The 27,101-nt window shown below is 35.9% G+C and overlaps 1 protein-coding gene across 1 annotated transcript in view; it reads left to right on the top strand.

Moving 5' to 3' along the window:
- rasa1a (RAS p21 protein activator (GTPase activating protein) 1a) overlaps window positions 1-27,101 on the top strand; it is a 178,158-nt gene that overhangs the window by 62,456 nt on the left and 88,601 nt on the right. Inside the window, exons 2-4 of the mRNA XM_028804718.2 lie at window positions 4,597-4,749; window positions 10,043-10,178; window positions 26,193-26,263. Coding sequence (XP_028660551.1) covers window positions 4,597-4,749; window positions 10,043-10,178; window positions 26,193-26,263 — 360 coding nt within the window. The remainder of the gene's footprint in view (window positions 1-4,596; window positions 4,750-10,042; window positions 10,179-26,192; window positions 26,264-27,101) is intronic.

Raw genomic sequence — 27,101 nt, 5'->3', positions numbered from 1 at the left:
TTTCTCTTCAGTTGAAATGAATCCCTGGAATTCCATTGGCTGTCAAGCAGAAATTCTATATCGGACTTAAATAAAATAAGATCACACTTTTTATTTTGAGTTAATGATTGATACATTTAAAGTTCCAGCTTACCTAGTTTAGTGAGAAAAAAAGACCTCTTCAGAGTTTACTTTTTTAACATACTTCTACGACTCAAACTAATGAACACTGCTAACAGTTGATGCATTCAACAAAATAGCACATTTACAATACTGGCATTACAATGATGTGTAAATCTTGTGCTCTCTCTTTTAACGTCTCCTCCCAGTCTTGGTTCCCTCCCACTCAAATATAAATTCAGAGCATCTTCAAATAAAAAAATCATTGCCTCTTAATTACTAAAGCTCACTTTTCATTGAATATTCTAACAAGATGTTAACATACATTTGACTTTTTCAGGCTTGATTGTCCTCCAATTCATTCTCAGTTTTTTTTCTTAATTCATAGCTCTCGTAAAACTTACTTCAGCATACATTTTCATCCTTTATTTCCTAATATTATTCTTATTTTGTCTTGATTATTCCACAGATCTGAGTAAATTCTAAATATTCTTAAATATGAGTAAAATTCAGAATGATCTTCTGGTGTTGTTACTTATATTTGCGATGCAATCATATATATACATATATATTTCATATTTTCTGTTAATACATTTTAACTTTTCTTGGCTATTCTTGCACTGGTATAATATCAAAAACTTTTTAAAGGAATACTCCACCCAAAAATTAAATTTTGTATAATACTACAGTTTAAGGTAGTGATCTTCATTTTAGTTGGTCTGTCTTCTAATATGGTCTTCTTAAAAACTTAATATGAAATTGTTAAATGGTGAATAAGTGGTAGTTACTTTTTAACAGTTTTTCCTTTTTATTTGTTACAATATACATGAAGCATACTTATAAAATTTGTCACTCTATTTTTTAATACAGTAAATAACAATATTTTACTGATATATAATTACAGTAATCCCTCGCTACTTCGCGGTTCACTTTTCGCGGATTCACGAGTTCGCGGGTTTTTAAATACAAGTGATTGCCCGCCTATCACGGAAGTTATGTTCCAGACCCATCAGCAACAGGAGAAAATCCACGATATAGAAAGACCATATAAATAAACATTTTTATAGTTTAAGCCTTAAAATACCCATCCCACATGCTTTAAACACATGTAAACTTATAAAACACACTTTGTTAACACATATGATATGTGGATGTCGGGCTAAGGATATGAGTAACATCTCACTATTATAAAACATTTTAACTTCACGCAAGACAAGACAGTGAGACAGGAAAATAGGTGCTGTACAGGCTTTTAAATTATTGACAAGCACCACAAAGCCAGCACAAAGTCCACTTCTCCTTAGCGTTCATTCAGCTCCCCACCCCCTTGACAATGCGAAGTGGCAGAAGCGTACTGCGCCTCTGGGGAGGAGGGTTTGAGCGAACGTGTGTTCAGCCCTCACACACCCCCACTCCTCCTCCTCCTTCCGAACGCGCAGAGCGACAAGCAGGCATTTTGGCAGAAGCAGCACAAAGTCCATTTCTGCTCAGCGTGAGTTCAGCTGCCCCCTTCACAAAGCGAGTGCAGACACATCGACGTCTGATCGCTGCGTGCAGTGCGCAGTGTTGGTCTGCGGTGTTTAAGAATGTAGAAAGTGTTTAAGAGCATAGGAAGTGTTTATAAGAGTGTGGGAAAGGTTAACAAGAGAGTGAGAAAGGTTTATAAGAGTGTGGGAAGGGTTTATAAAGCCTTAAAATATGTATAAATAATAAAATAAATATAGGTTGCTACTTCGCGGATTTTCACCTATCGCGGGGGGCTCTGGAACGTAACCTCCGCGATAGGTGAGGGATGACTGTATAACATTTTTTTTTTTACATAAATTTGATGCATTTACCAATAAAGGCCTTTGAAACTTATGAAATGGTTTTAATTGTTTAATTGTTAATTGCTCTTTAGTATACCATAGAAACATTAAAAATAATCTGAAACTGCTGAAGCTGCAACGTTAGCAAAATACATTTGGGTCACCGCCAAAACTTTTGACCTCCACTGTACATTGAAGAATGTAATGCTGTCTCACAATTTTACATTTATTAAGTACAGATGATGATATCCCAAATAATTTTCAAATTCTGGATTTGTACACAAGTATAAGAAATATCAAAGGTTGCTTACTCACATAAGAAACCTTGAAAACGGTAAAACAACCTTGTTTTACAGTAGTTCTGGAATAAAGGATTCATGTAAAACTGACAAGTTTTAAAATTGGGAACAATGTAAGTTGACCAATTTATTAAATATTTAGTATTTTTTTAACCAGCTAATTATTCAAACATATATCTTTGCAATTATCTATAGATATATTTTATAATCTACACATTGGAAATTTCAAAATTTGTAACAGACAGTATTATTTAGTCAAGCATTGGATTTTTATTGGTTTAACATATGACATGACGTTTTATGCGAGTTGTCTTTGTGTGTGGAAATGTCATTTCAGCACGTAGTTGGCAGTTCAACTCATTATATGCCTCAGTATATACCTTTAGGAATTTTGTCATGTATGTTCATTGCATTACTGTATGTAATTTGGAGTCTCTGGTACTGTGGTATGTGTTAAGAAGCTGTCCACTGTATTTTGTCTGCAGTTTCTTAGTGCGTAAAGTTTGCTGCTGTGTTTAGCATTTTAGCTTTTAATATGGCTTGGTTGTTCTGATTTAAAAACAAAAGCAAACAAAATTTCTGTCTACTGCTATTTATTTACCACTTGTTGCATTCTATGAAAAGAATAATGGTAAAGAAACATTAAAGTAATCTATACTGTTTCTCTTTCAGCCACCCAATATGATTCAAAATTATTAAGCAATTCTAAAAGTGGATCAGTTTAGTTTACAGTTGATTTTTAAATGCAGTGATGCTACTTAAGTAAAAAGGTGTACTATTGATCACCTTTCAACCTAAAATGTGATGCTGTAGTAGATAATGTCACGTGAACAACTGTAGTAGCGATATTGCATGTATTTTAATCAAATGACTAATAAGCCTCCTGAATGGTTAAACATTTGCAGGGTTTACAGCCCGAGTTGATTTCCCTGTGGAGAATTAACATGAGGCAGAGGCATTCTCCAGAAAGCCCGTACAGAAGCAGGAAATCCTTTGTCATAGAGCTGAGTGGTATGCTGGTAGAATGTCATTCTCTGAACACTATCTAGTAATTCACTACTTAAAACTTGTTTTGAACTCATTACTATAACAAAGCCATTTGCCTCTTTGCTATCACAATAAATAAATCATTCTTCTACTCCTGTATTGTTGTTTTACCTTCTCCTGCTTTGTAGTATTTATTTACTACTTTTTTATGCGTTTCATTATCTGTGCTGCCCCAGTCAACATATACTGAATGCAGTCTTCTGTTTTACTATTCCTCACAAGTCTTTTTATTTACCAAATTCCTATAAATTTAAGACATCTTTTGGAACTTATCATTTTAGCAATGTCATGCCTAAATTTCAAATGCAGCCTAACAGGGTGCCAGTGCTGGGAACCTTTCACAGAGTAAAAACATTTTTTTTAAAAGGTTCCGCAGAGAGTCCAAAAATTGCTCTTCCATGTACTGTAGTACTAGGGTGTTGTACCGTGTTAGCCATTATGAATGTAGAGAAAAGCCAAGCAAAATTACACCTTTTATTGGCTAACTAAAAAGATTACAATATGCAAGCTTTCGAGGCAACTCAGGCCCCTTCTTCAGGCAAGATGTAATCATTACATCTTGCCTGAAGAAGGGGCCTGAGTTGCCTCGAAAGCTTGCATATTGTAATCTTTTTAGTTAGCCAATAAAAGGTGTAATTTTGCTTGGCTTTTCTCTTCCATGTACTAAAATTCTAAGAGTTATTTAATTTTTGGTACGTCATTGAAACTTTATCACTGAAATGCTTTGTAAATTATGCAAAACTTATTACACCTGATGTATTTGATGAAAAAAAAATGACAAAACACAGGTAGTCCCCAGATTTAACAGGGCTTAACTTTTAAAGCTTTCAGGAGATATCCATATTGTGCTTTGCAGTATGTGCCTACATCTGTTATTTACCATTGTACAGAATAAATAAATAAATAAATAAATACGAAGAGAGGGATCGTGTTTGGTGGAAAAGTCTCAAGTGTACATATAATGCCATTTGATGTTTCAGTTTTTAACCAAAACTTGTTATCAAAGATTCATTGTGCTTTTGGCAGTGCCAAAGAAAGAACTGAAACCAGCCTTCAGGATCTCATGAATATTCAAGTTTTCAAAGACAGTCATAAATTACCTTTATTACTACATACCTGTACTATGATGGAAATTAGCCAGATTACCATGTTATCAAAGGCACATATATTTAAATACATGTACAGTTTATTTTCTTTGTAAATGCATACCCAGTGTACATGTTTATATACTGTATATACACATGTAAAATACAAGATCTGTTAGGTGGAATTAATTGTATCTGGAATTTATATATTATGTTAATATGTTTCCTGTAATGTATTTTGTTGTTTTTCTCTTTTAGATGGTATCATGGAAAACTTGATCGAACAATTGCTGAGGAACGTTTGCGGCAGGCTCGAAACCCGGGCAGTTACCTCATTAGAGAAAGTGATCGGAGACCAGGGTCCTTCGTACTGTCCTTTCTGAGCAAAACAAATGTGGTGAACCATTTCAGGTAAAACCATTTAGATGCATATGGGTAGGTTAACTCTGTCAAAAATATTGACGGAAATTGTGGAAGGGAATGCCAGTGTAATGACCATTAAATCTGTTGCTGTTGTATTGGTAATAAAGAACAGATTTAGTCCCTGATCTGATGCATGCATATAGTGCATTTCTTGACAAATTACTGAGTTCAGAAAGTTCATTTATTGATTTAATATTAAGGCATTTAAAAACTTTTCTCATTGTCTGAACATTTTTATTTATGTTGTATTAGAATCATCTTGTATTGTAATTTGTTGTCTCTTCTTGCTATTAATTGTATTTTTCTGTGTTATGAAAAACATCTTGTAATACACTATTGATGTCTGTAAAAATCATTGCATCAATATTGATAAGCTTGATATATATATATATACATATATACATACATATATATATATATATATATATATATATATATATATATATATATATATATATATATATATATATATATATATATATATATATATATATATATATATATATATATGTGTATATATATGTATGTATATATAATATACATATATATACTGTATATGTATATATATATATATATATATATATATATATATATATATATAATATATATATAGGGGGAGAAGAGCCTTATTCAGGGAGGTTACCAAGAACCTGATGGTCACTCTATCAGAGGTCCTCTGTGGAGAGAGGAGAACCTTCCAGAAGGATAACCATCTCTGCAGCAATCCACCAATCAGGCCTGTATGGTAGAGTGGCCAGACGGAAGCCACTCCTTAGTAAAAGGCACATGCTAGCCCGCCTGGAGTTTGCCAAAAGGCACCTGAAGGACTCTCAGACCATGAGAAAGAAAATTCTCTGGTCTGATGAGACAAAGATTGAATCTCTATGGTGTGAATGCCAGGCATAACATTTGGAGGAAACCAGGCACCGCTCATCACCAGGCCAATACCATCCCTACAGTGAAGCATGGTGGTGGCAGCATCATGCTGTGGGGATGTTTTTCAGCGGCAGGGACTGGGAGACTAGTCAGGATAAAGGGAAAGATGACTTCAGCAATGTACAGAGACATCCTGGATGAAAACCTGCTCCAGAGCACTCTTAACCTCAGACTGGGGCGACGGTTCATCTTTCAGTAGGACAACGACCCTAAGCACACAGCCAAGATATCAAAGGAGTGGCTTCAGGGCAACTCTGTGAATGTCCTTGAGTGGCCCAGCCAGAGCCCAGACTTGAATCCGATTGAACGTCTTTGGAGAGATCTTAAAATGGCTCTGCACCGACGCGTCCCATCCAACCTGATGGAGCTTGAGAGGTGCTGCAAAGAGGAATGGGTGAAACTGGCCAAGGATAGGTTTGCCAGGCTTGTGGAATCATATTCAAAAAGACTTGAGGCTGTAATTGCTGCCAAAGGTGCATCGACAAAGTATTGAGCAAAGGCTGTGAATATTTATGTACATGTGATCTCTGTTTTTTTTATTTTTAATAAATTTGCAAAAACCTCAAGTAAACTTTTTTCACATTGTCATTATGGGGTGTTGTGCGTAGAATTCTGAGAAAAAAAATGAATTTAATCCATTTTGGAATAAGGCTGTAACATAACAAAATGTGGAAAAAGTGATGCACTGTGAATTTCTTGCTACTCCTGCTGCATTTAGGATCCTCCTGGATTGATATGCATGCTTCGATGTTTGATGAATGGTTCGATGTGGTGAAGCAAAATGGCGACATTCAAATGTATTCATGTTGCTTTGATACTCAAGCGCCGCATATTCCCCAAAGTAATGACACAATACATTTTAAAAGTCTCACATACCTTCCTTTTTTTTTTTTTTTTTTTTTTTTTGCACTTTTACAATATGGTCAGAATGTACGGCGGTGTATTTGAGCCACACAGAAAAAAAATAGACATAATGAAAAGGTCTATTTTGGGGTTAAAGTTGAAATTTCGTCTTTAACCTCGTAGTTTACTTAATCATTAAAGCAGAGCGTCGGAAACGTCATCTTAAAACCGACCCATTTGTTAAATTGCTACGTGCTTTTGGGGCTTCCTCCTTACCAGACAGCAGTGGCAAGCAGCATCGCCACACAGAACACATTAAATTCATAATATTCCAGATTTATACTTGATATCACTTTCATGATGAAATGCATTAATATATGTATGTTACATTTTACAGAAAAATCGTTAATTTTGCTTAAATAATGAATACTGTTAATAGTTACAGATATAGGGTGGCATGGTGGCAGAGCGGTAGTGCTGCTGTCTCGCAGGGAGTCACGTCCCTTGTGATTCCTGTCTGGTGTTTGAGCACACTGTGGAAACCCACCAGGAAAACATGCAGTTTTCCATCCAAAGACATGAAGGTTTGGGGATTTAGTGAAGCTTCAATGATGCTAGTGTGTGCGTGTGCTTGTGTTCACTTTGCGATGAGCTGATGCCCCATCCAGGGATTTTGTTCCTGTCTTGCGCCGATGCTGCTGGAATGGGCGCATCCCCGAACTGATGGATGTAATCATTAAACATGCTGTTCAGAGATATTGTGGCAAGGTTTTCCTCGGAATTTAATGGATGTTTCGGTCACACGCGTCGCATTGTTTGAAGTATAAACCTGTCCTTAGGCGCCTTACTTTTCAGCTGAAGATCTTGACTAGGGCTTATTTTTGGGGTAGGGCTTATATTACAGAGCAGCCTGAAAATCATGCTAGGGCTTATTTTCAGAGTAGGTCTTATTTTCGGGGAAACACGGTAGTTTGTTCAGCATTCAATCTTTCATACCCAAATTAATTCCAACAACAGACTTAACACTACAGCCTTTCTTTGGAGAAAGCACTTCTCATTTTTTTTGCATTAATACGTTTTGAGTCTGCACATGTGACCAGCTGATCAAGCTAGGGTGTTTGCTTAACTGTTTATCTCTGTGGAGACTATGGCATTTGTGACAATGCCAGACAAGTTTAGAGGCACTTTGGCTGCTATTTCCATTAAGAATTCAATGCTAGTTTATAATAAAAACTCGATATAAACATCATCAGAAACTTTAGAGTGTACACTTTCACATGTGCCCACTGTTAAGAAAACATCATTTTTAAAATTTGGTGAATTGGACACATTTTACTATACTCCCTTTTCTCAGAAACAGCAGTGTTTCATCAGCAGTGCACTTGCCATGTGGGAGGTACTGTATTCACATGCTAATAAAATGTAAATTGATCTTCGCTTCCACGGAGGAGCACAGCTGTAGAGCATAACACGCACTTGATCATTATGCTGGCTACACTTTCCAAACTTGGTGCAAATGGGGAAAGCATGAGTCTTGTCTGCTAGTGCATTTTGAAATGCCATTCAACAAATTCACGTAGCATATTGGGTGTTGTTAGGTGTGGTTGATTTGGCTCTGGTAAAAATTACATCGCATGTAGAGGTGCCAGACTACTCACTCCTAACACATACTGCCCTGCCAGGCAATGGCAGTTGGGGCACTTTCATGTGTGAAAACACCCACTAAAAACAAAACAACCAGTGAACACACTAAGTGCTAATGCAGGCAAAGAGGCCTTGTACTAGGGAAGGACCTGCATATTGTGGCAGAAGATGAACACTCCATGTAAATGCAGTATATGTAATATTCCATATTGCATCGAGCTTGCTAGAAACTGTTTTAAACATGGCATAACAATTTTTTTTTTTGGAAAAATAAAAACAGGTCACAAGTGCCTATGTATCATAGCTTCCATGTATTTTTGCAGTGGTCTTTTCCAACTAGTTTAAAGTAATAAGTCTTGCCATTCTTCTTAATCTTTCAAACACAAGCTGATATACGTTTTAGAAAAGCATAATTTACTAACATTGAAATTTATTCAAATAAGACCATTAAACACAAAATCTTTCATACTTATATGGTGTAATTAGCACCCATTGAAAAGATTCCAGCCAGCTTGCATTGCCTGTCTCGCTAACAGAACATGCAGTAGTGAAGCAAACAAGAGAATATGTGAAGTAATGAAGTTAATAATCTTATCAACTTGGCATTGCCAGATCTAAACCGCAGCGTGGCGAATTGCTTGCATACTGAAGTGACTTTAGCTGCAGGCGGAAGTCCCATTTTACTTTATGGTGCCAAGCAGAGTCCAGCAGTCTATTAGCCAGCGAAAGCGCTGTGAAGAAGCTGTCTGTTGTTACTGTCTTGCCTTTTTCCAGTCTGATAGCAGTCACGGGACATTTTACTGGGGCAATCAAAGATACAACAAATAGTTCTGAGCAGGCATCAGCCGCAGCACTGCTCTTATAAAAAGAATGGAAATAAATGCCCTCAACTCAGAGAGGGAAAGGCAAGTTCGTTGTAGCACAGTCAATGTCTCTGAGAGAATAAAACTGAATAATAAAAAAAAAAACAAGTGCTAACTTTTACATGTAGGCAAAATTTACACTGGGTGTTACAGACTCAAATCAAATGTGTGTTTTTATTATATTCTAGCAATAATAATAATAATAATAATAATAATATCAGCTCGCTATTGAAAATGTGGGGTGCCCGGTCTCGAACCCAGGACCGTTGGGTTATAAGGCAGCAGTTCTTACCTCTGCACCATTCAAGAATACATATAAACTCCCTCTCGATTGACATTTGAGCTTGGCTTTTTAACTCATTGACAGCAACATGTAAATCAAATGTTTTTTTATTTGGTTATATTCTCGAATAATAGCGCACGTGTTTATTTGATATTTGGGCTAAAGTCTTCACACATTATACACTTCACGTCATTATTAGTATAACATGTAAAAGGTTTCTGCTTTAGGTATGTAATTCAGCTTAAGGCTGTGTATCATTACATCACTAGAGACGTGCATTATATTGGAGCAATTTCAAAATGTTTGCAATTGACAGTATATGGTCAGTATTCTTCTATACGTTTGTAGATTTGTATTCAACAGTAAGTGGAAAAATACCATTACTCATAACAGCAGTAGGTTATTGTTCCATAAACTACCAGTGATAATTTTGATTAGCCCTCTGTTTATGTCTTATTTTTATTATTTGTGGTTTGGAACAAGTTTATTTTAAAAAGTTATGTAAAAAAAAAAAAAAAAAAAGAGTGCTGGATAACAGAATACTTTTTCTTTAATACTTCATCTGAGTATAGTGGCTTAACCATTAAAGGTATGCTTTAGGTAATAACAAAATCCAAACTTATCCAACAGTATAAAAATATATGTTTAGTCTGGTAGTATAAATAATTTTACAGATAAACAACTGATATTTTCTTCATTATTCTTTTTTTAGGATTATAGCAATGTGTGGAGATTTCTATATTGGAGGTCGGCGCTTTTCTTCACTTTCGGATCTAATTGGTTACTACAGTTATGTTTCTTGCTTACTTAAAGGGGAAAAGCTGCTATCCCCTGTTGCACCTCCAGAGGTAAGATGCACTTGTTAAACTTGTTAACCTGTTGTTTTCTAATATCTTTGAAAGCTAGTGTTTTTTAATTTACAAAAGATACAGAAGGTATTAGTTTAATTTTTTTTTTTTTTATGAAAGATTAGGGCTGTTAGATCGAACGTTGCTATTACAATATAATTCTAACTTATTTTAAAAGGTCGTACTTGAAGGCAAAAGCTGACATTTAAATATAAAAGAACAATTTTTCACCTATTTAAAACAAAACATGAATTCAGAGAAAGTGAGTTTGATATTGAAAAAAAGATCAAGAGCTTACTTGATGATACTTGACGTGGACAGTAATGTAAATCCATTTGAATAGTGGAAAACACAAAAAGTACATGTCCCCAAATTGGGGAAACTTGCTAAAAAGTACCTATGCATCCCTGCCTCAAGCAGCCCTTCTGAGAAGGCTTTCAGCGCTGGAGGAAATGTTGTAACATGTAACCGTGCTGCTCTGAAGCAAGATGCTGTGGACAGACTGGTGTTTCTGTCATACACCTTGAAGTTTCCTCAGTAGAATTTTACAATTGTTTTATTTTTTTTTCTGATATCTTTGTGCAATTTTGGACAGAACTTGGTTATTAATTTGTTTAAAAATGTTATACGTTTCTTTTTTGTATCTTTGTGCAATATATGACAGAACTTGTTTACAAATGGTAGTTTTTTTTTATCCTGTGCAGTATTTCACAGATCTTTAGATTTTTACACAATAGTACAGTATATTAGGGTTTTTGTTCTTGCTTGTGTGCTGCACAATTCACTTTACACCAAAGTAGTTTATTTTTATCCAGACTGTGATTAGTATTTTATACCCTTTTAGATTCCCTTTAGATATCTTAAATTAATGGTGTCTGTTTAAAATGCTCTCATTATAATAATTTTGTTGGTCTTTTGTGTAAATCGCGTAGGCCGCTTTGCAATGGTTTATTCATACTTCCACTGTTTGATCTCTCTAATACTTTGACTAGTGATTTTAATGTGTTTGTTATTTTTTACTTCAGTTTTAAGTAAATAAATAAGACCTGTTTTCCTTAACTGTTATTTCCATTAATCTCATTAGTAAGCTACAATTAATATCCTATTAACAAGACCATGCTAGATCAATAAGACTGTTACAAACATGTATTTAAAGGATGCAAAATATTCTCTAATTATCGTTATCATCAAAGTCCCAGAAAATATCGAGATATAATTTATTGCCATTATTGCACACCTCTAGTTACATTGTAAACTAATATAATGTATTTAGAACAAAGACATTATAGCTACTTTGTTTTATTTATCCTCAAAAGTTTTTTAGTTATACTTTTTACTTATTTAAAAAGCCTTTAAATTATCTCATGTACTGTCTTCAAAATCTGGCCACAATTTTTAAAGGATGTCAACTTAGACAGGGCTGTTGCGTGCCATCAACCGTTTGAAAAGTGCTAGTTTATTGTTATCTATTGAGGATTAGTTTATGGAGGCAGACTTAATAAATTATTTGGGAAATACATTTTTTGAAATCCCAAATCATGCTTTGTGACTACTGTTAGCAATAAGTAAGATCCAAGATTGTGCTCTACTTCACTGGAACTTCAGCTTTAAAAAAGGTTTGGGAACCCCTGTAGTAAACTCTTTACATTTAGTCAGATGTTACTTATATTAAATGTGACACTTTTTTTAAAAAACGTTAATTTAGGCAAGGCTGCTGAGTGCCATCTACCATTCAAAAACTTAATTTATTACAGTCTATTGAGGATTAGGCAGACACTTTTTGAAAAAGGCACAGGTGTTATTTTGAAATGAATCTAATCGCAAATTACCAAGTACAAAATGAGAATCGAATTGAATTGACAAGTCACCATCAATTCATAACTATAGTATTGTGGCTATTTTTAAACAAAGCCTGAAATAATCAGGTCTGCATATTACTTTACCTCACTATATAATAGGTGACATGTGGCAATGCAAGGAAAGAACAGAGCAAGTGTAGTATAGAGTAATATATTTGGAAATGTATGTTGAAAGCAAAAAAATCCTTCTATTCACTGCTCATTTTCTACAAAATACCATGTAGTTGAATAGCACATTCCATGTTACATTTTGTGATAATTTTCTATTAAAATTTTAGCTTTGCTCCCCAAAACTATTCTTCAGTGTTACCTTTGTTAGTGCATCATACAACCAAAAACTTCAGTAGAACAAATACCCAGTTTATACTACAGCATTTAGTTTTACTTATTATCTTGGAATTTTAATTGCTTTTATTTTGTTGTTAAATACACTTTTTGAATTTTCTGTCTTCCAGTATCCATTATGAGCACTTCAGAAATTAAGCAATCGTAACTTTACATTAATAAATCAGGTTTTGACACAGTTGACTTAAGTTATTGTTGTGGATTTGGAATTTTTTCAGTAGTATTCCATCAAGAAGAGTGCATTATGAAAGATCAAGCAATCAATAATAGGATGAAACATTTGAATTTTTTGTTTGGTACTGGTTGTTTCATGTTATCTGTAGGTATATCTCTAGCATCCCCTTCACCCAAAAAATTGAACATATGGTCTGATACCAACATTCCTTACCACACTGTGATAAAATTTACATTATGAGCTAATTATCCATCTGACCTGTTACATTATATTTTTTTTCATTTCATGATGCGGCAAATGTTTTCGGTTGGTGAAAGTTCTGGACTTCAGGCAGGCTAATTCAGCATCAGGGCTCTTCTACTACAAAGCCCTGGTGTTGTAATAAATGCAGTATGCGGTTTAGTATTGTCTTGCTGAAATATGCAAGGCCATCCTTGAAAAAGACTTCCTCTGGATTTGGGGGCATATGTTGATCTAAAACCTGTATACAGTATTCCTTTCAGCATTGATGGTGCCTTTGCAGATGTGCAAGCTGCTAATTCCATAGGCACTAATACCATACCATCAGAGAATCAGGCTTTACTAAGCGCTGATAACAAGCTGGGTGGTCCCTTTCCTCTTTAGTCTGGAGGATGCGGGGTCCATGTTTTCCAAAGTGAATTTCAGATTTTGATTTGCCTGACAACAAAACAGTTTTCCACTATACCTCAGTCCACTTTAAATGTGCTTTGGCCCAAAGAAGATGGCAACGTTTCTGGGTCATGTTCACTTATGGCGGCTTCTTTGCATGACAGAGCTTTAACCTGCAATTGTAGATGGCATGGTGGACTGTATTCACAGACAGTGATTTCTGGAAGTGTTCCTGAACCTATGCAGTGATTTCCATGACAGAATCATACCTGCTTTTAATGCAGTATCACCAGAGGGCCTGAAGATCATGGGCATCCAAAATTGATTTTTGACATTGTTCCTTGCGCACAGAGATTTCTCCAGATTCTCAGAATCGTTTGATGATATCATGTACTGTAGATGATCAGATATTCATTCTTCGCAATTTTACATTGAGGAACATTATTCTGAAATTGTTCCACAATTTGTAGACACAGTTTTTTGCATATTGTTGAACACCTGCCTATGTTTAATTTTGAGAGACTGTGTCTCTGAGATGCTCTTTTCATACCTAATTATGTTACTGACCTGTTGCCAATTAACCTGTTTAGTTGCAAAATATTCCTTCAACTGTTTCTTTTTAGTACCACTTACTTTGCCAGCTTTTTCTTGCCCCGTCCCAACTTTTTGAGATACATTACTCCATATTCAAATGTAGGTAATATTTTTATCAAATAGTAAAATGTCTCACTTTCAACATTTTATACATTGTTTTCTGTTGTGAATAAAATATGGGTTTATAAGATTTGCAAATCATTGCATTCTGTTTTTATTTACATTTTATACAGCATCCCAACAAAAAAAAAAAAAGTATATTAATATAATGAATTGTAGTGCCAGTGTGCATGACACTGTGTAAACTCTTCCCTGTTGTAGAGTGCGTCTGCAGGGGATTTTGACAGCTGTTATGTTTAAATTAAAATTGTTGAAGAATCACTAGAATTTTTTTCATTTTGGTTTTTGTTCTTGCTGTTGCCACTACCATAATAAAATAAAATCGGAAGTGGTCTTCCCTAGACTTACTTGTATACTCAGATATGGGGATGGATATTTGAGGAGTAAACTGCAAGACAATGATTATATTTTTATTATGTACATTAAAGAACCATCAGCATCAAATCAAATTAATAATAAATTGAACAATTACCCTAAGTTCTTGTCTATAAGCCGGACTCATGTATTAGCCGGAGACCAAAAATCATACGAATTTTTAAAATAAAATCGTATCATAGATAAGCCGGACTCATGGATAAGCCGAACATACTATAACCTATAACTAATAGAAGGGAGGGAGGTCAGTGGTCTCACTTGCGCCCATTTAATTTCTTTAAGGGGGGAGAGAGTGTGAGATATTGCCGTCTCTCTCACTCCCCGCATGGTGTGGTTGGAGCGGCCGGAGCGCGTTCTTTCTGCTCTGGGCGTCGCCGAGTCAACACGAGCGCGTAGCGGTCATTTAAATTGTGATTTTATATGTAAGCATATTTAAATATATATCGCGGATTTCTGCGGACAATGGGTCTTTTAATTTCTGGTACATGCTTCCTCAGTTGGTTTGCCCAGTTGATTTCATACAAGGGACGCTATTGGCAGATGGCTGAGAAGCTAGATTGCTTACTTTTCTGTCAATCTTGCGCTGACTATCTGTGATCCTGACGTATGGGGATTGAGCAGGGGGGCTGTTTGCACACCTAGATGATACAGACGCTCGTCTAAAAATGCTGAAAGATTATCTTCACGTTGCTATCTTTTGTAAAGCTGATTCCTGAAAAGACATGCTGCACAGTGCTTCGCATACTTAAAAGCTCGAAGGGCACGTATTGATTTTTGACTGAAAAACAAACTCTCCCTCTCCCTCTCCCTCTCTTTGTCTGCTCCTGACGGAGGGGGTGTGAGCTGCCGCCTTCAACAGCTTTGTGCCGCGGTGCTTCGCATACTTAAAAGCCAAACAGACATATTGATTTGTTTCTTCCTTTGAAGAGGAAGATATGTTTGCATTCTTTTAATTGTGAGACTGAACTGTCATCTGTCTTGTCATGGAGCACAGTTTAAACTTTTGAAAGAGACAAATGTTTGTTTGCAGTGTTTGAATAACGTTCCTGTCTCTCTACAACCTCCTGTGTTTCTGCGCAAATCTGTGACCCAAGCATGACAATATAAAAATAACCATATAAACATATGGTTTCTACTTCGCGGATATTCTTATTTCGCGGGTGGCTCTGGAACGCAACCCCCGCGATGGATGTATAAGCCGGACTTATGTATAAGCCGATATTCTATTTTTTCATTTTCACAACTTTTTTCCTTAGATAAGCCGCGGCTTATTGACAAGAACTTAGGGTACTATAAAAGTAAAGTTGAATAAATCTGACTGTGCAACTGCATGAATAAAAGGGAAAGTATCACTTCTGGTTAATTTAAATAGCCCAGAAGTTGATAGAAATCTACGTTTTGTACCTAATATTTGTATGCAAAATTTGGTTGAAATGAGTGAAAGTGTACTCAAGTTATAATGTTTATACACACACACACAGACATAATTCCAAAAATGGTATTTACAGGGTTGGTAGCGAGATCCTGCCCCAAGTGGAGGAGTTCAAGTATCTCGGGGTCTTGTTCACGAGTGAGGGAAGAATGGAGCGTGAGATCGACAGGCGGATCGGTGCGGCATCCGCAGTAATGCGGGCGGTGCATCGGTCTGTCGTGGTGAAAAAGGAGCTGAGCCGCAAGGCGAAGCTCTCAATTTACCAGTCGATCTATGTTCCTACCCTCACCTATGGTCATGAGCTATGGGTAGTGACCGAAAGAACGAGATCGCGAATACAAGCGGCTGAAATGAGTTTCCTCCGCAGGGTGTCTGGGCTTTCCCTTAAAGATAGGGTGAAAAGCTCAGTCATCCGGGAGGGGCTCAGAGTAGAGCCGCTGCTCCTCCGCATCGAGAGGAGTCAGATGAGGTGGCTCGGGCATCTGATCAGGATGCCTCCTGGACGCCTCCCTGGTGAGGTGTTCCGGGCACATCTAACCGGGAGGAGGCCCCGGGGAAGACCCAGGACACGCTGGAGGGACTATGTCTCTCGACTGGCCTGGGAACGCCTTGGGATTCTCCCGGAAGAGCTAGAAGAAGTGGCCGGGGAGAGGGAAGTCTGGGCATCTCTGCTCAAGCTGCTGCCCCCGCGACCCGACCTCGGATAAGCGGGAGACAATGGATGGATGGATGGATGGTATTTACAGACTCAAGGAGATCTGAAAGGTCGAGATTCATCAAAATCTTGACATCGAATCTTTGGACGATTACAATACTTTCCCTATACTTCTTATACGAAAAAGTGATAAAAACAAGACGTACATTTAATACTTAGAATCATAACCTATATTTGAACACATTTTTAATTTGGATATTTGAAACTTATTTGTTGGCTAATGTGACATGTCTTGATGGTTCTAGAAGGCAATACCCTGAGCATTTCATCTTCTGCTGTTATTAAGCTAAATTGTGTTTGTCTATTTCCTTATCACCTGGGGCTAATACATCCAGCTTCTTGTTTACATTTATGTTTTTATTTCTTTTGCTGACACATTTGTCCAAAACGACTTACAATAGCTGAGATACAATTGCTTACACTTCTTTTTTGCAATTGGAGCACAGACAGGTGAAGTGACATGCTCATGGTCACACAGTGTTAGTGGCAGGATTTTAACCCACAACCTCATGGCTTGAAGTCCAAAGCCTTAATCCTGTGCCACACTGCCTGCCCCTGTCCCTTAAGGCTCTGCATTTGCTTCTTATTAAGGGCTCATAAAAACTGAAAACTTGTCTCTCTGATGTCTGAGACAAAGAGGAGTTTTGGGTGCTTGATGCCTGTAAAACTTAGTATGCACTATGAAATCTAAAGTGTGTGCTTGTGTTTCTTAGCTTTCTTTAAAAATAACAATACCGTATATACTCGTGGATAAGTAGAGACTTGATTTTACTGTATCATTTCTGGTATTTTATAATGGTGGTCGTATAAGTCGAATGTGGAAAACTCATGCCATTGGTCCTAGAGATTATGATATGCTAACGCCCACCTGAGAGAGTAACCACTGAGCGCACTGCTTTTTTTTTTCTATGTGGGAGTGGTAATGCGTTGTATCAGCACATGCTCCTAACCTCTCTCTCGCTCTCGTGCCTACGTGACCACAAGATAATACCCGAACTATTCCAAAGCAACATTTACACTGATTTGTGTTTTTTGGATCTCACAACCTCATACACCTTTATCTACGATGGAGCGTTTGATCAGAAGAAAATATGAAGCTGGTTTTAAATTAAATGTCGTTGAAGTAGAGAAAGAAATTGGTAACTGCGCTGCTGCAACAAAATTTGATGCATCTGAGAAACTGATGTGAGATTAGAGGAGGCAAGAAGATATTATAAAAAAAAAAAAAAAAGGTTTAAGTGTCACATTTTTGAACAGGGGTCGGGGTCTGATTTTATGATCAATTTTTGGGGTTTCAAGACCCGAATTTTCGCGAGTATATACTTCGGTAAGTCATACATACAGGCAGTCATTCATTCCCTATACAGGCCATGCTTGTTCCCCATTTACTCCATTATATGACACAACATCCTGGAACCAAGTTAATCAAGTAAATGATCATGATAAGTTGTAGCTGGTGGAAATCCACTCTGAAGAGGATGTTGGCCCATCACAGGACTTACCAGGGCTGTGGAGTCGTAGATAAATTCTTAGACTCCAACTCCTTAGTTTCCGGTACTTCTGACTCCGACTGCCGACTCCCTGACTCCGACTCACCTGTATTTAATATGCTAATGTACTTTCCATATTGATTGAAGGAAGGCAACATACACGTCATTTAACCACATAAATACTGGCTAAGAAGCTGATTCTCTACCGTATTGGCCAGTTAAACAAAAAACAAAAAAATGAAAACAATAAGGTTTTATTTATTGTTTTTATCAAGTGGCTATAAAGTAGTAGCATGCATAAAAATCAGGAATAGGAACTTTACCAGTTCAAAAAATATAAGCCACATTCTTCAGTAGTTTTAAAACAAAAACAAAGCTTAATTACATGAACAAAAAACAGTTTATATATTAAACTTGGAATACAGTTGTAGAGTAGAATAGCTGTTAAATGCAATCCAAAATTAACTCAATGTAATGTTCTAATAAACAGAATTGCTTCTGCTAGATCCTCTTTCATAGAAGCTCTTAAATCTGACTTGATTATTTTTAGAGCTGAAAGAGTCTTTCAAAACTGACTTGGGTGGGTGGCATTGCTGTTACAGTTCTAGCCACATCACTAATAATCTCTGGATTAACAAGGATGGCTTCTTCTATAGTCAGTTTCGATCATACTTTTCAACTTCTTTTAATTCTTTAAAAAAACTCCTGCTGGAACCTCTTTATTTGGACATTTACTGGTCATTTATCTTTCACACACAGGTGATGTTGGTTTGCTTTTGAAACTTCCATTTTGTTCAAGTAGGAATCAAAGTCTGATTCTTCATTTGAAGAGGATGATCCTGAGTTACAAGTCCTTATAGCTTCATCCAGTGGTGGTGTTTCAGGTAGTAGTAATCCCTTCATGCGAACTGCTACATCATAGAGGGCCTTTTTTTTCATTAGCAGTCTGGTCACTGCTCAACAAAATTCGTTTCATTGGATCAACATAAATAGCAGCTAACAAGATTTGATTATCCAGTAAGAGAATCTCTCTTTTCTTCATTGAAGATACGATGCCATCAGCTATTAACCCTCCACTTTTGTTCAGGCAATATATCAAGCTCTTCCATTCCAAGAAAAATGTACCAGGTGTTAAATCTTCATATTGCAACCTCTTGGTGATAGTAAAGGGGAAAAAAAGTAGACTTTCCAGTTCTTTTACTTGTGCCCACTGGCTTTCAGTTAATAAAACATTTTCATTGTCCAGTTCTTCAAGAAGGTCTTTTAGTTCAAGCAAACGCTTTACCATCAAATAAGTGCTTCCCCAGTGTGTTGTTTGATCCAAAATGGCTCCTTTTCCTGCACATCTTTACAAAATGGCATCTGTTTTAGGAGCCCTGGCTACAACAGTTACTTCCCTCAATTTGCCAATTAGAGTAGCTGCATGACGATCTTTCAGTCCTTCTCTTATTGCAAGTTGCAGAGTATGAACAGCTCAATGCATATGTTGAATAGTAGTAAGCTTAGATGCTTCTTTAGCAATGTTATCCAAAATTTCACTATTCTCTTCGTTTTCTCTTTCTCCAATACTTGCAGAACTGTCTTCCTCTAATATCTGTTTGTCACTTTCTTCATTTACTTTATTCATTTTCTCAATTGTGCTAAACATATTAGAAGCATTATCTGTCACAATACATAGAATCTGTTCCTTTTTAATTTCAAAATCTTCTAGAACAGATGGTGTGCAAAGTTATGCTAAAGTTCAGCCCTGGGTGGGAGCATATGTGGAGAGTGCAGACAGAACCCCTGAACACACATCAGGCCATAGCACACACCTACACCTACATCATTACACTTGTTTACACTCAAATGAACTTATTAAACACATTATATCTGAAATAAAATGAAAACACTTTTTGTAATGTACCATAATCCAGATTACAATATGTGAATGTCAGGTTGTATAATAGCTCAGCTGGGCTTTGTTCTTACCTCAGAGAAGTACTTAATTATGACTGTTGTTTGAGAAATGGGACATTTGAACTTGCTGTATTTTTTTTCATTACCATTTAAATTTATTAGGAGTCGAAGTCAGTACATTTTTGCCGACTCCGACTCCAGGTACCCAAAATTGTCTCTGACTCCTCGACTCTGACTTCACAGCCCTGGGACTTATAATTGCTTATACCCACACACATACCCAGAGTTAGGGGTGCACAATTACCAAAAAATTCATAACTGACCTTTAGTGCCCTTGATATGTAGTTATTAATTTTCAATCATTAACACTACAATGAATGCATACTTTGTGTTCCCAACTGCATGTACTATATTCTCTATATATACAGCACAGTACAACATTCATTTAGCTTTTTATGGAACTGTGCAGTAAATTGCTGAGGTGAAATAGTAAAATGCTGAATTAATTGAAACTTTTAAATTTAGTGTTTTAAACAGTATTGTTTGCTATTTGTTTTTCATTAAAGGATACTTCATATAAATATTTGTGTCACTATTTTTGTGATATAATAAAGTACTGATATTCAATTAGATATAAATAAAATTAGTGTAACAAACTTTTTTTGGCACATTGTTTGCATCTACTCACTATTTGTTAAGTATAGAATATGGCCAAAGCACTGGAGTTTGGCCAAGTCATTAATAGCAGCGGCATTCCTATTTTAGCCTTGTTATCTGTAATCACGCAAATGTGATGCCTTTCCTGCAAGCTCCAAGTAGCCAGAGCGACTTTTGGTCCGTGAGTGGGTTGCGTGTCTGTTCTTGCATAAAGCCTGCTATTTGAAAACATCTGCTGTTCAGTGCAAGCTCCTCATCATTATAATGAACTCTCATGGTCAGCAATGTTTCCATAGTTGTACTCAACCACACAAATCAGATATGGTTACATAAAGCACCACTTGTTTCAGATCCATTTCAATTTCTGGTCATTTGCTATAAAGTAAAGGCAAAGCAACTTTGGAAAAATTAATAAATAAAACATGATGAGTGCTGTTATGTGAATTTACTTTCTAAAGCCTGCTGGACATGGGAATATGTGATATCGAAAACAGATCGCAGTTATCTTTGTTATGGACCTAAAGTCACTTGGTGCTGCTTGCCTAGCTTTCATTCACATACTGGACTATGTGGTTAAATTTTAAATGGTTGTATAAATGTTTGACTTCAGTGCTGGAACATTTTGCTCAATATGCTTTTTTGATCGATGTCTTCACTAATGGAAATAAAATAATTCCAAACTATGGACAGTTCTCTTCAATTTAGTACTAAAATGTCAAAAAAACATGAGGTGATTTAGGTTCTTTATTCATATTTTCTGTTTTTTTCTGAACAATACTGCAAACAAAATAAAAGGAAATTCACACCTTTTAAAAGATGATGTCTATATCCATCCATCCATTTTCCAACCCGCTGAATCCGAACACAGGGTTACGGGGGTCTGTTGGAGCCAAGCGTGATGTCTATAGATAGATAGATAGATACTTTATTAATCCCAAGGGGAAATTCACATACTGCAGCAGCAGCATGCTGATAATTAAAATATTAAATTAAAGAGTGATAACAATGCAGGTATACAGACAGACAATAACTTTGAATAATGTTAACGTAATGTCAATCATTCTAGAGATCAGACTCCTAAAATTTCATGTAGCCCAGTCATTCTGCATGTGTGGTCACTATCTTGGGAAATACCTTCTTGAATTGATGTTTTGATTGAATGAAAATGTCATTGCTGATTGCTTACGTGTTACAATTTACCACATTTCTAATTGTCACTATTATTAGGGTAACTATCAGTCAATTCATTGCAGTGGAATCTGGTGTGGACAGATTTATGGCAAATGAAACTGAATACAAGTACAGTTTTGACTAATAACAAATTATTATAATGTTCTTGCACACTGAATACATCAATCAGACATTCACAGGTGTAGGTTGGAAACAGAATATTACCCCCCCTAGGGTAATGTCTTCAAGAAAAGATAATTGGAGTCATGAGTTAGCCAAATATGGAAGTCTATTCAATGAAATGGGATTGGAGGCGTGGTAGAGAGATATTTGCTATTCACAAGAAGCACCTGTTGATGTGGAGCATGCCTTGCAAAAAAAATATCTTTGAAGATCTACAATCAATAAATATTGATTTAAATAGAGCTGGAATGTGTTACAAAGTAATTTCAAAGAGTTTAGATATTTGTCAGCTCACGTTTAGACAAATCGTGTCTAAATGGAGACAATTTAGTGCTGTAGCTGCTCTCCTAAGAAGTGGAGATCCAGCTAAAAAGACTTGAAATGCACAATGCAGACTGCTCAGTGAAGTATAAAAACAACCCCAGAGTAAGAGCTAAAGGTGTAAAGAATTATTGGAGCAGGTTAACATCCCTGTTCATGAGTCTACGTTGTTCAAAACATTGAACAAGCATTGTGTCCATGGAAGGACACCACACAGAAGCTACTGTTCTCCAAAAACACATCACTGCACATCCAATGTTTGCTGAAAACCATCTTGTTACTCCACAGTGTCATTGGGAAAACGTTTTTTGGACCAATGAAGCTTGCGTTGAATTGTTCAGGAAGAATGTGCAGAAATGCAGTACATATGGGCATGAAAAGGATACTTCATACCTACATGAAAACATCTTTGCTGACTCTAGGCCTGGACAGCTTGCCATTATTGAGGGGAAAATGAATGCCCAAGTTCATCAAGGCAGCTGAAGCTAACTATAAGTAGGGTGATACAGTAGGACAACGACCTTAAGCATTGAGATAAATCTACTACAAAATTTCTTCAGTAAAAGAATATCTGTCTTTTGCAGTGGCCTAGTTAGACCCAAGACCTTAACTCAATAAACATGCTGTGGAATGACCCCAAGAGAGCCAAACACAAGACATCTTATGCATATGGCTGAGCTACAGCAGTTTGTTAATGAAGAATGGTCCAAAATTCCTCCTGAATGTTGTGTAGGTTTGTTAATGAAGAATGGTCCAAAATTCCTCCTGAATGTTGTGTAGGTGTGACCTGCAGGTACTTGAAGCACTTGTTAAAGATTATTGCTGACAATGGAGGTTCAACTAGTTATGAAATCCAAAGGTTCAGTTACTTTTTCAAAAGGGAAATGTGAATGCTTGATAGATACAATAAAGACATGAAAGATTGATATTTTTTGTGTGTTTTATTAGCTTAAGCATATTGTGTTTGTCAATACTTGTGACTTAGATGAAGATCAGGTCACATTTTGTGACCAATTAGTATAGAAAACCAGGCAATTCTAAACTGTTCACATACTTTTTTGGCACTGTACATGTAAAATATTTCATGTAGGAAGTAAACATATTAGATTTAAATGCACAGCAGAAAGTTTGAAACATTAAAATACAACTTTAAGGGCCTATAGAAGTCTTAGTGGACTTGTTTTTATCTACATCCAGTATGCATAAGCCATTAGGAAGGTTAGTAGAATATTAGGTTATATAGCATGATGTGCACAGTACAAGTTAAGGGAAGCTATGTTTAAGATATATAATGCAATAGTGAGGCCTCATCTGGTGTACTGTGCAGTTTTGGTCTCCATATTACAAAAAAGACTTACCAACACTAGAGAAAGTCCAGAGAAGGGCAGCTAGACTGATTCCAGGGGTGCAAGGTTTATGCTATGCAGAAAGATTGGGAAAGTTGTACCTTCTCAGTTTAAGAGAAGTGACTTGAAGATTTTAAAAGTATATAAGGAATTAGTACATTGGATCCTAGTTATTACTTTAAGTTCTTCAACATGAATATGGATGCACAGATGGAAACCACGGACACATTGAATAAATTACAAAGTAATGTGGTAGATACTCATTGAGTAAATTAACAAGTAAAGGGGTAGAGAGTGGTACTTTAGTGGTACTCATCAAAAAAGGACTCTGTGTTATTTTGGAAAAATAATCAAATAGGCATGGCAAGCTTTGTTGGGATAAATGGCTGGTTCTTGTCAAAACTGTTCTAATGTTTTAATATAAATATTAACTATGGACAGTATAGTTTTAAATTTGCATGAGAATTACACATATGTTAACAAGTATAAAACTTAGTTACATGGAAAAAATGAATAACATTTTTGTGATTATATATATTCTTTGCCGCATAGAAGAAAATTACATTTCCAAAAAGGACTAACAGAAAATAAAAATTGATCTAGAGCTAGTATATCCATAAGGCATGCTGAACAGAGGCAGCCACTACTGACACAACTACGTACAGCGGAACCTCGGTTCACGACCATAATTCGTTCCAAAACTCTGGTCGTAAACCGATTTGGTCGTGAACCGAAGCAATTTCCCCCATAGGATTGTATGTAAATACAATTAATCCATTCCAAACCATACAAACTGTATGTAAATTTATATATTTTTTAAGTTTTTAAGCACAAATATAGTTAATTAAACCATAGAAAGCACAGCGTAATAGTAAACTAAATGTAAAAACATTGAACAACAAAGAAAACTAACACTGCAATAGTTCGTGCTATAGCGCTACCAACCACTTTTTTTTTAATGAGTTTTAAGCACAGGGAAAAAAATGAACATTTGAAAGAATCCGTAATTTAATAAACCACCAAGAAAAGTAACATTGCAACAATGCACGCTACGAACTGATTGCAGTAAACAGAAGTGAAAATAAAATCATTCATTCAGTGCATTCTTTAACTGCCTTCCTATCTTATGCGTCCAGCTCTCTCTCGCGCTGCCTGTGTGTGTGCGTATGTCTCTCTCTCGCGCTGCCTGTGTGTGTGTCGCGCTCTCTCTCTCTTGCTCGCTGCACAGGAAATGCACAGGGAGAGACTGAACATGTACAATCTGAAGGGGAAACTGGCTTGTTCGTATACCGAGTGTGTGGTCGTGAACCAAGGCAAAAGTTTGGCGAACTTTTTGGTCGTAAACCGATTTGTACGTGTACCGAGACGTTTGTGAACCGAGGTTCCCCTGTATCTTGTAACATCCTTCAATATATACAGTAAAAATGTAAATCACAAAAATGTTAATTTGGCTTATGTTTGTGTGCATTTGCTGTACAATATTGTACAAAGGTGTTTGAACAGGAATGAGTTAAGATGTATAAGCTTTGTTCACAGTCCATGTCTAATATTAGTCTTTCTTTTCTCTGACATGGTAGCATATTTTATTCTTACCCTTTGTTGTCCTTATGGCAATAAAAAGATAATCTTTTCTGTTGTTTTGATTTAGGTATTTGATATTAATACATATGTTTCATACTTAAGGGTGTTAAATTGGAAACTATCTGAAGTTATATGTATTCTCCAACAGTCATTATTTGAAAAGTGATTTTTTTAAGAGATGACAAAATTGCAATACAATACATTCCCTAATGCATTTGGGCCAAAATGAACGCAGTAACATTTCCAAAACTTTGAGCCAGTAGTGGTAAGAAGGGGAAGAAAAAAAATGGGACACTAGAACCATAAGTACATTCAGGAACTTTGGTCCAGGGTGACCTTAATACATTATATATTCACAGCAATATTCTTTTTTTCATCCTCATGACAGTTGATTTTCATTTTTAGTAGTATTAAGTATAGCATTTATAATATGGTAACTAGTTATTCAAGAGCCAAGTATACTCTAAATGTCAATGTTAATTTTCACGACTTTATTACAAAACCCACAATCTCAAAAAATGTACATATTTAATTATGAATTGTAATGTTTTGTAAGATATACACTTTCAAAAATGTTTAGAAAGAATATAACAAACAATCATGCAAGGTATATGCCATAATGCTTCAACACAAAATTATGCTTCATTGAACAGCTTCCAACACTACATGATTGTAGCACTTAACTCACACAAGCACATACATATGCACACTGAAAAAACTAGATTTGCCCTAGTTACTGTAAAACAAATACCTCTTTACCCCTGATTATTACTGCAGTCTGAGCTTTAAGAATGTTTTCTTCGTGTTGTTAGTAAAATTATATGCTCCCGTTTTCAAGTGTGTTTTAGTTTAATCATGCAGTTTTTTTTTTGTTTTTGTTTTTTTTTTTCTTTCAATGGCAAAAATTAACTGTTGTGAGAGTAATTGATTCTACAGTCTGGTCTTCATATTGGTAACTGTATTGCCATAGACCTGGTTCTCTTTCTTACCTCAGCATTTCTTTATAAATTAGTTATTATACTATTTATTAAAAACTCAGAAGAATTAAGATAACTCTTTAATAAAGAGTTAAATTTTTATTTTTATTTGTAATCAAAACTTGTGAATGTGTATATTTTACAGCCTGTTGAAGATCGTCGGAGAGTTAGAGCTATTCTGCCATATACCAAAGTGCCTGATACTGATGAAATCAGGTAAATTATTTTTTTTATTTCTGCAAATTGTCTAGAAGTTATGTTCTTTTTTGCTTAAAAGAAGTATTAAATAAAACAAAAGGTTACCTAAAATTACCTTGCCTTTCTCCAAGTAGAATGCATTAACAGACAGAACATATTTAATGAGAAATAATTCCAAATAAGTTGAGTCTTGTACTAAGGTAGTAGAGTAAGCCATTTTAAGGTTGATTAAAGATGAATCATCAAAAGTAACTTTTGAAAGCCAATGTAATGGATTTTGTTGGATTACATTCTCCCAAAGGGAAAATGGAATATTTTTTTTATGAATTATACATTGAATATTTAGGTGGTTGTTTTTGTTTAAAGATGTGTTAAAGAACATCCATCCATTTTCCTCACTGTCTTATCCAGGGTAAGTTTACAAGGTAGCTGGAGCCTATTCCAGGAATTAAGAGGCACAGGTAACCTAGCCTGCTCATCGTCATGCATGTAGCAAGCAAACAGGAGTGCCTTAAAGGAATACTCTACCCAGAAATTATACTTCTTTTAAATGTTACCTCATATAGTTTGCAGTGGTCATGTTTCATGGAGAAATGAAATATTCAAACTAATCATGGTTGATAGGTGTCCAGTGCTGGACAGTGGCAAACTTGTATGGTCAAAATTTGCATTTTTTGCAAAATATTAAGTTACTTCCTGAAATTTCTGCATTGAATGTCAGCATTAAAAATATGAGGAGGAGTCAAGCTAAAGTTAGAAAATGGGATTTATCAGAAAATGGAACAAACCTTAATAAAGCTGATGATGTAATTTCTCAGTGTAGTCTCCACCCTTCTCAATGCACTTGCGCCACCTG

Source organism: Erpetoichthys calabaricus, chromosome 7, assembly GCF_900747795.2.
Source record: "Erpetoichthys calabaricus chromosome 7, fErpCal1.3, whole genome shotgun sequence".
NCBI classification, from domain to species: Eukaryota; Metazoa; Chordata; class Cladistia; order Polypteriformes; family Polypteridae; genus Erpetoichthys; species Erpetoichthys calabaricus.
This window is presented reverse-complemented; position numbering and strand designations above follow the sequence as displayed.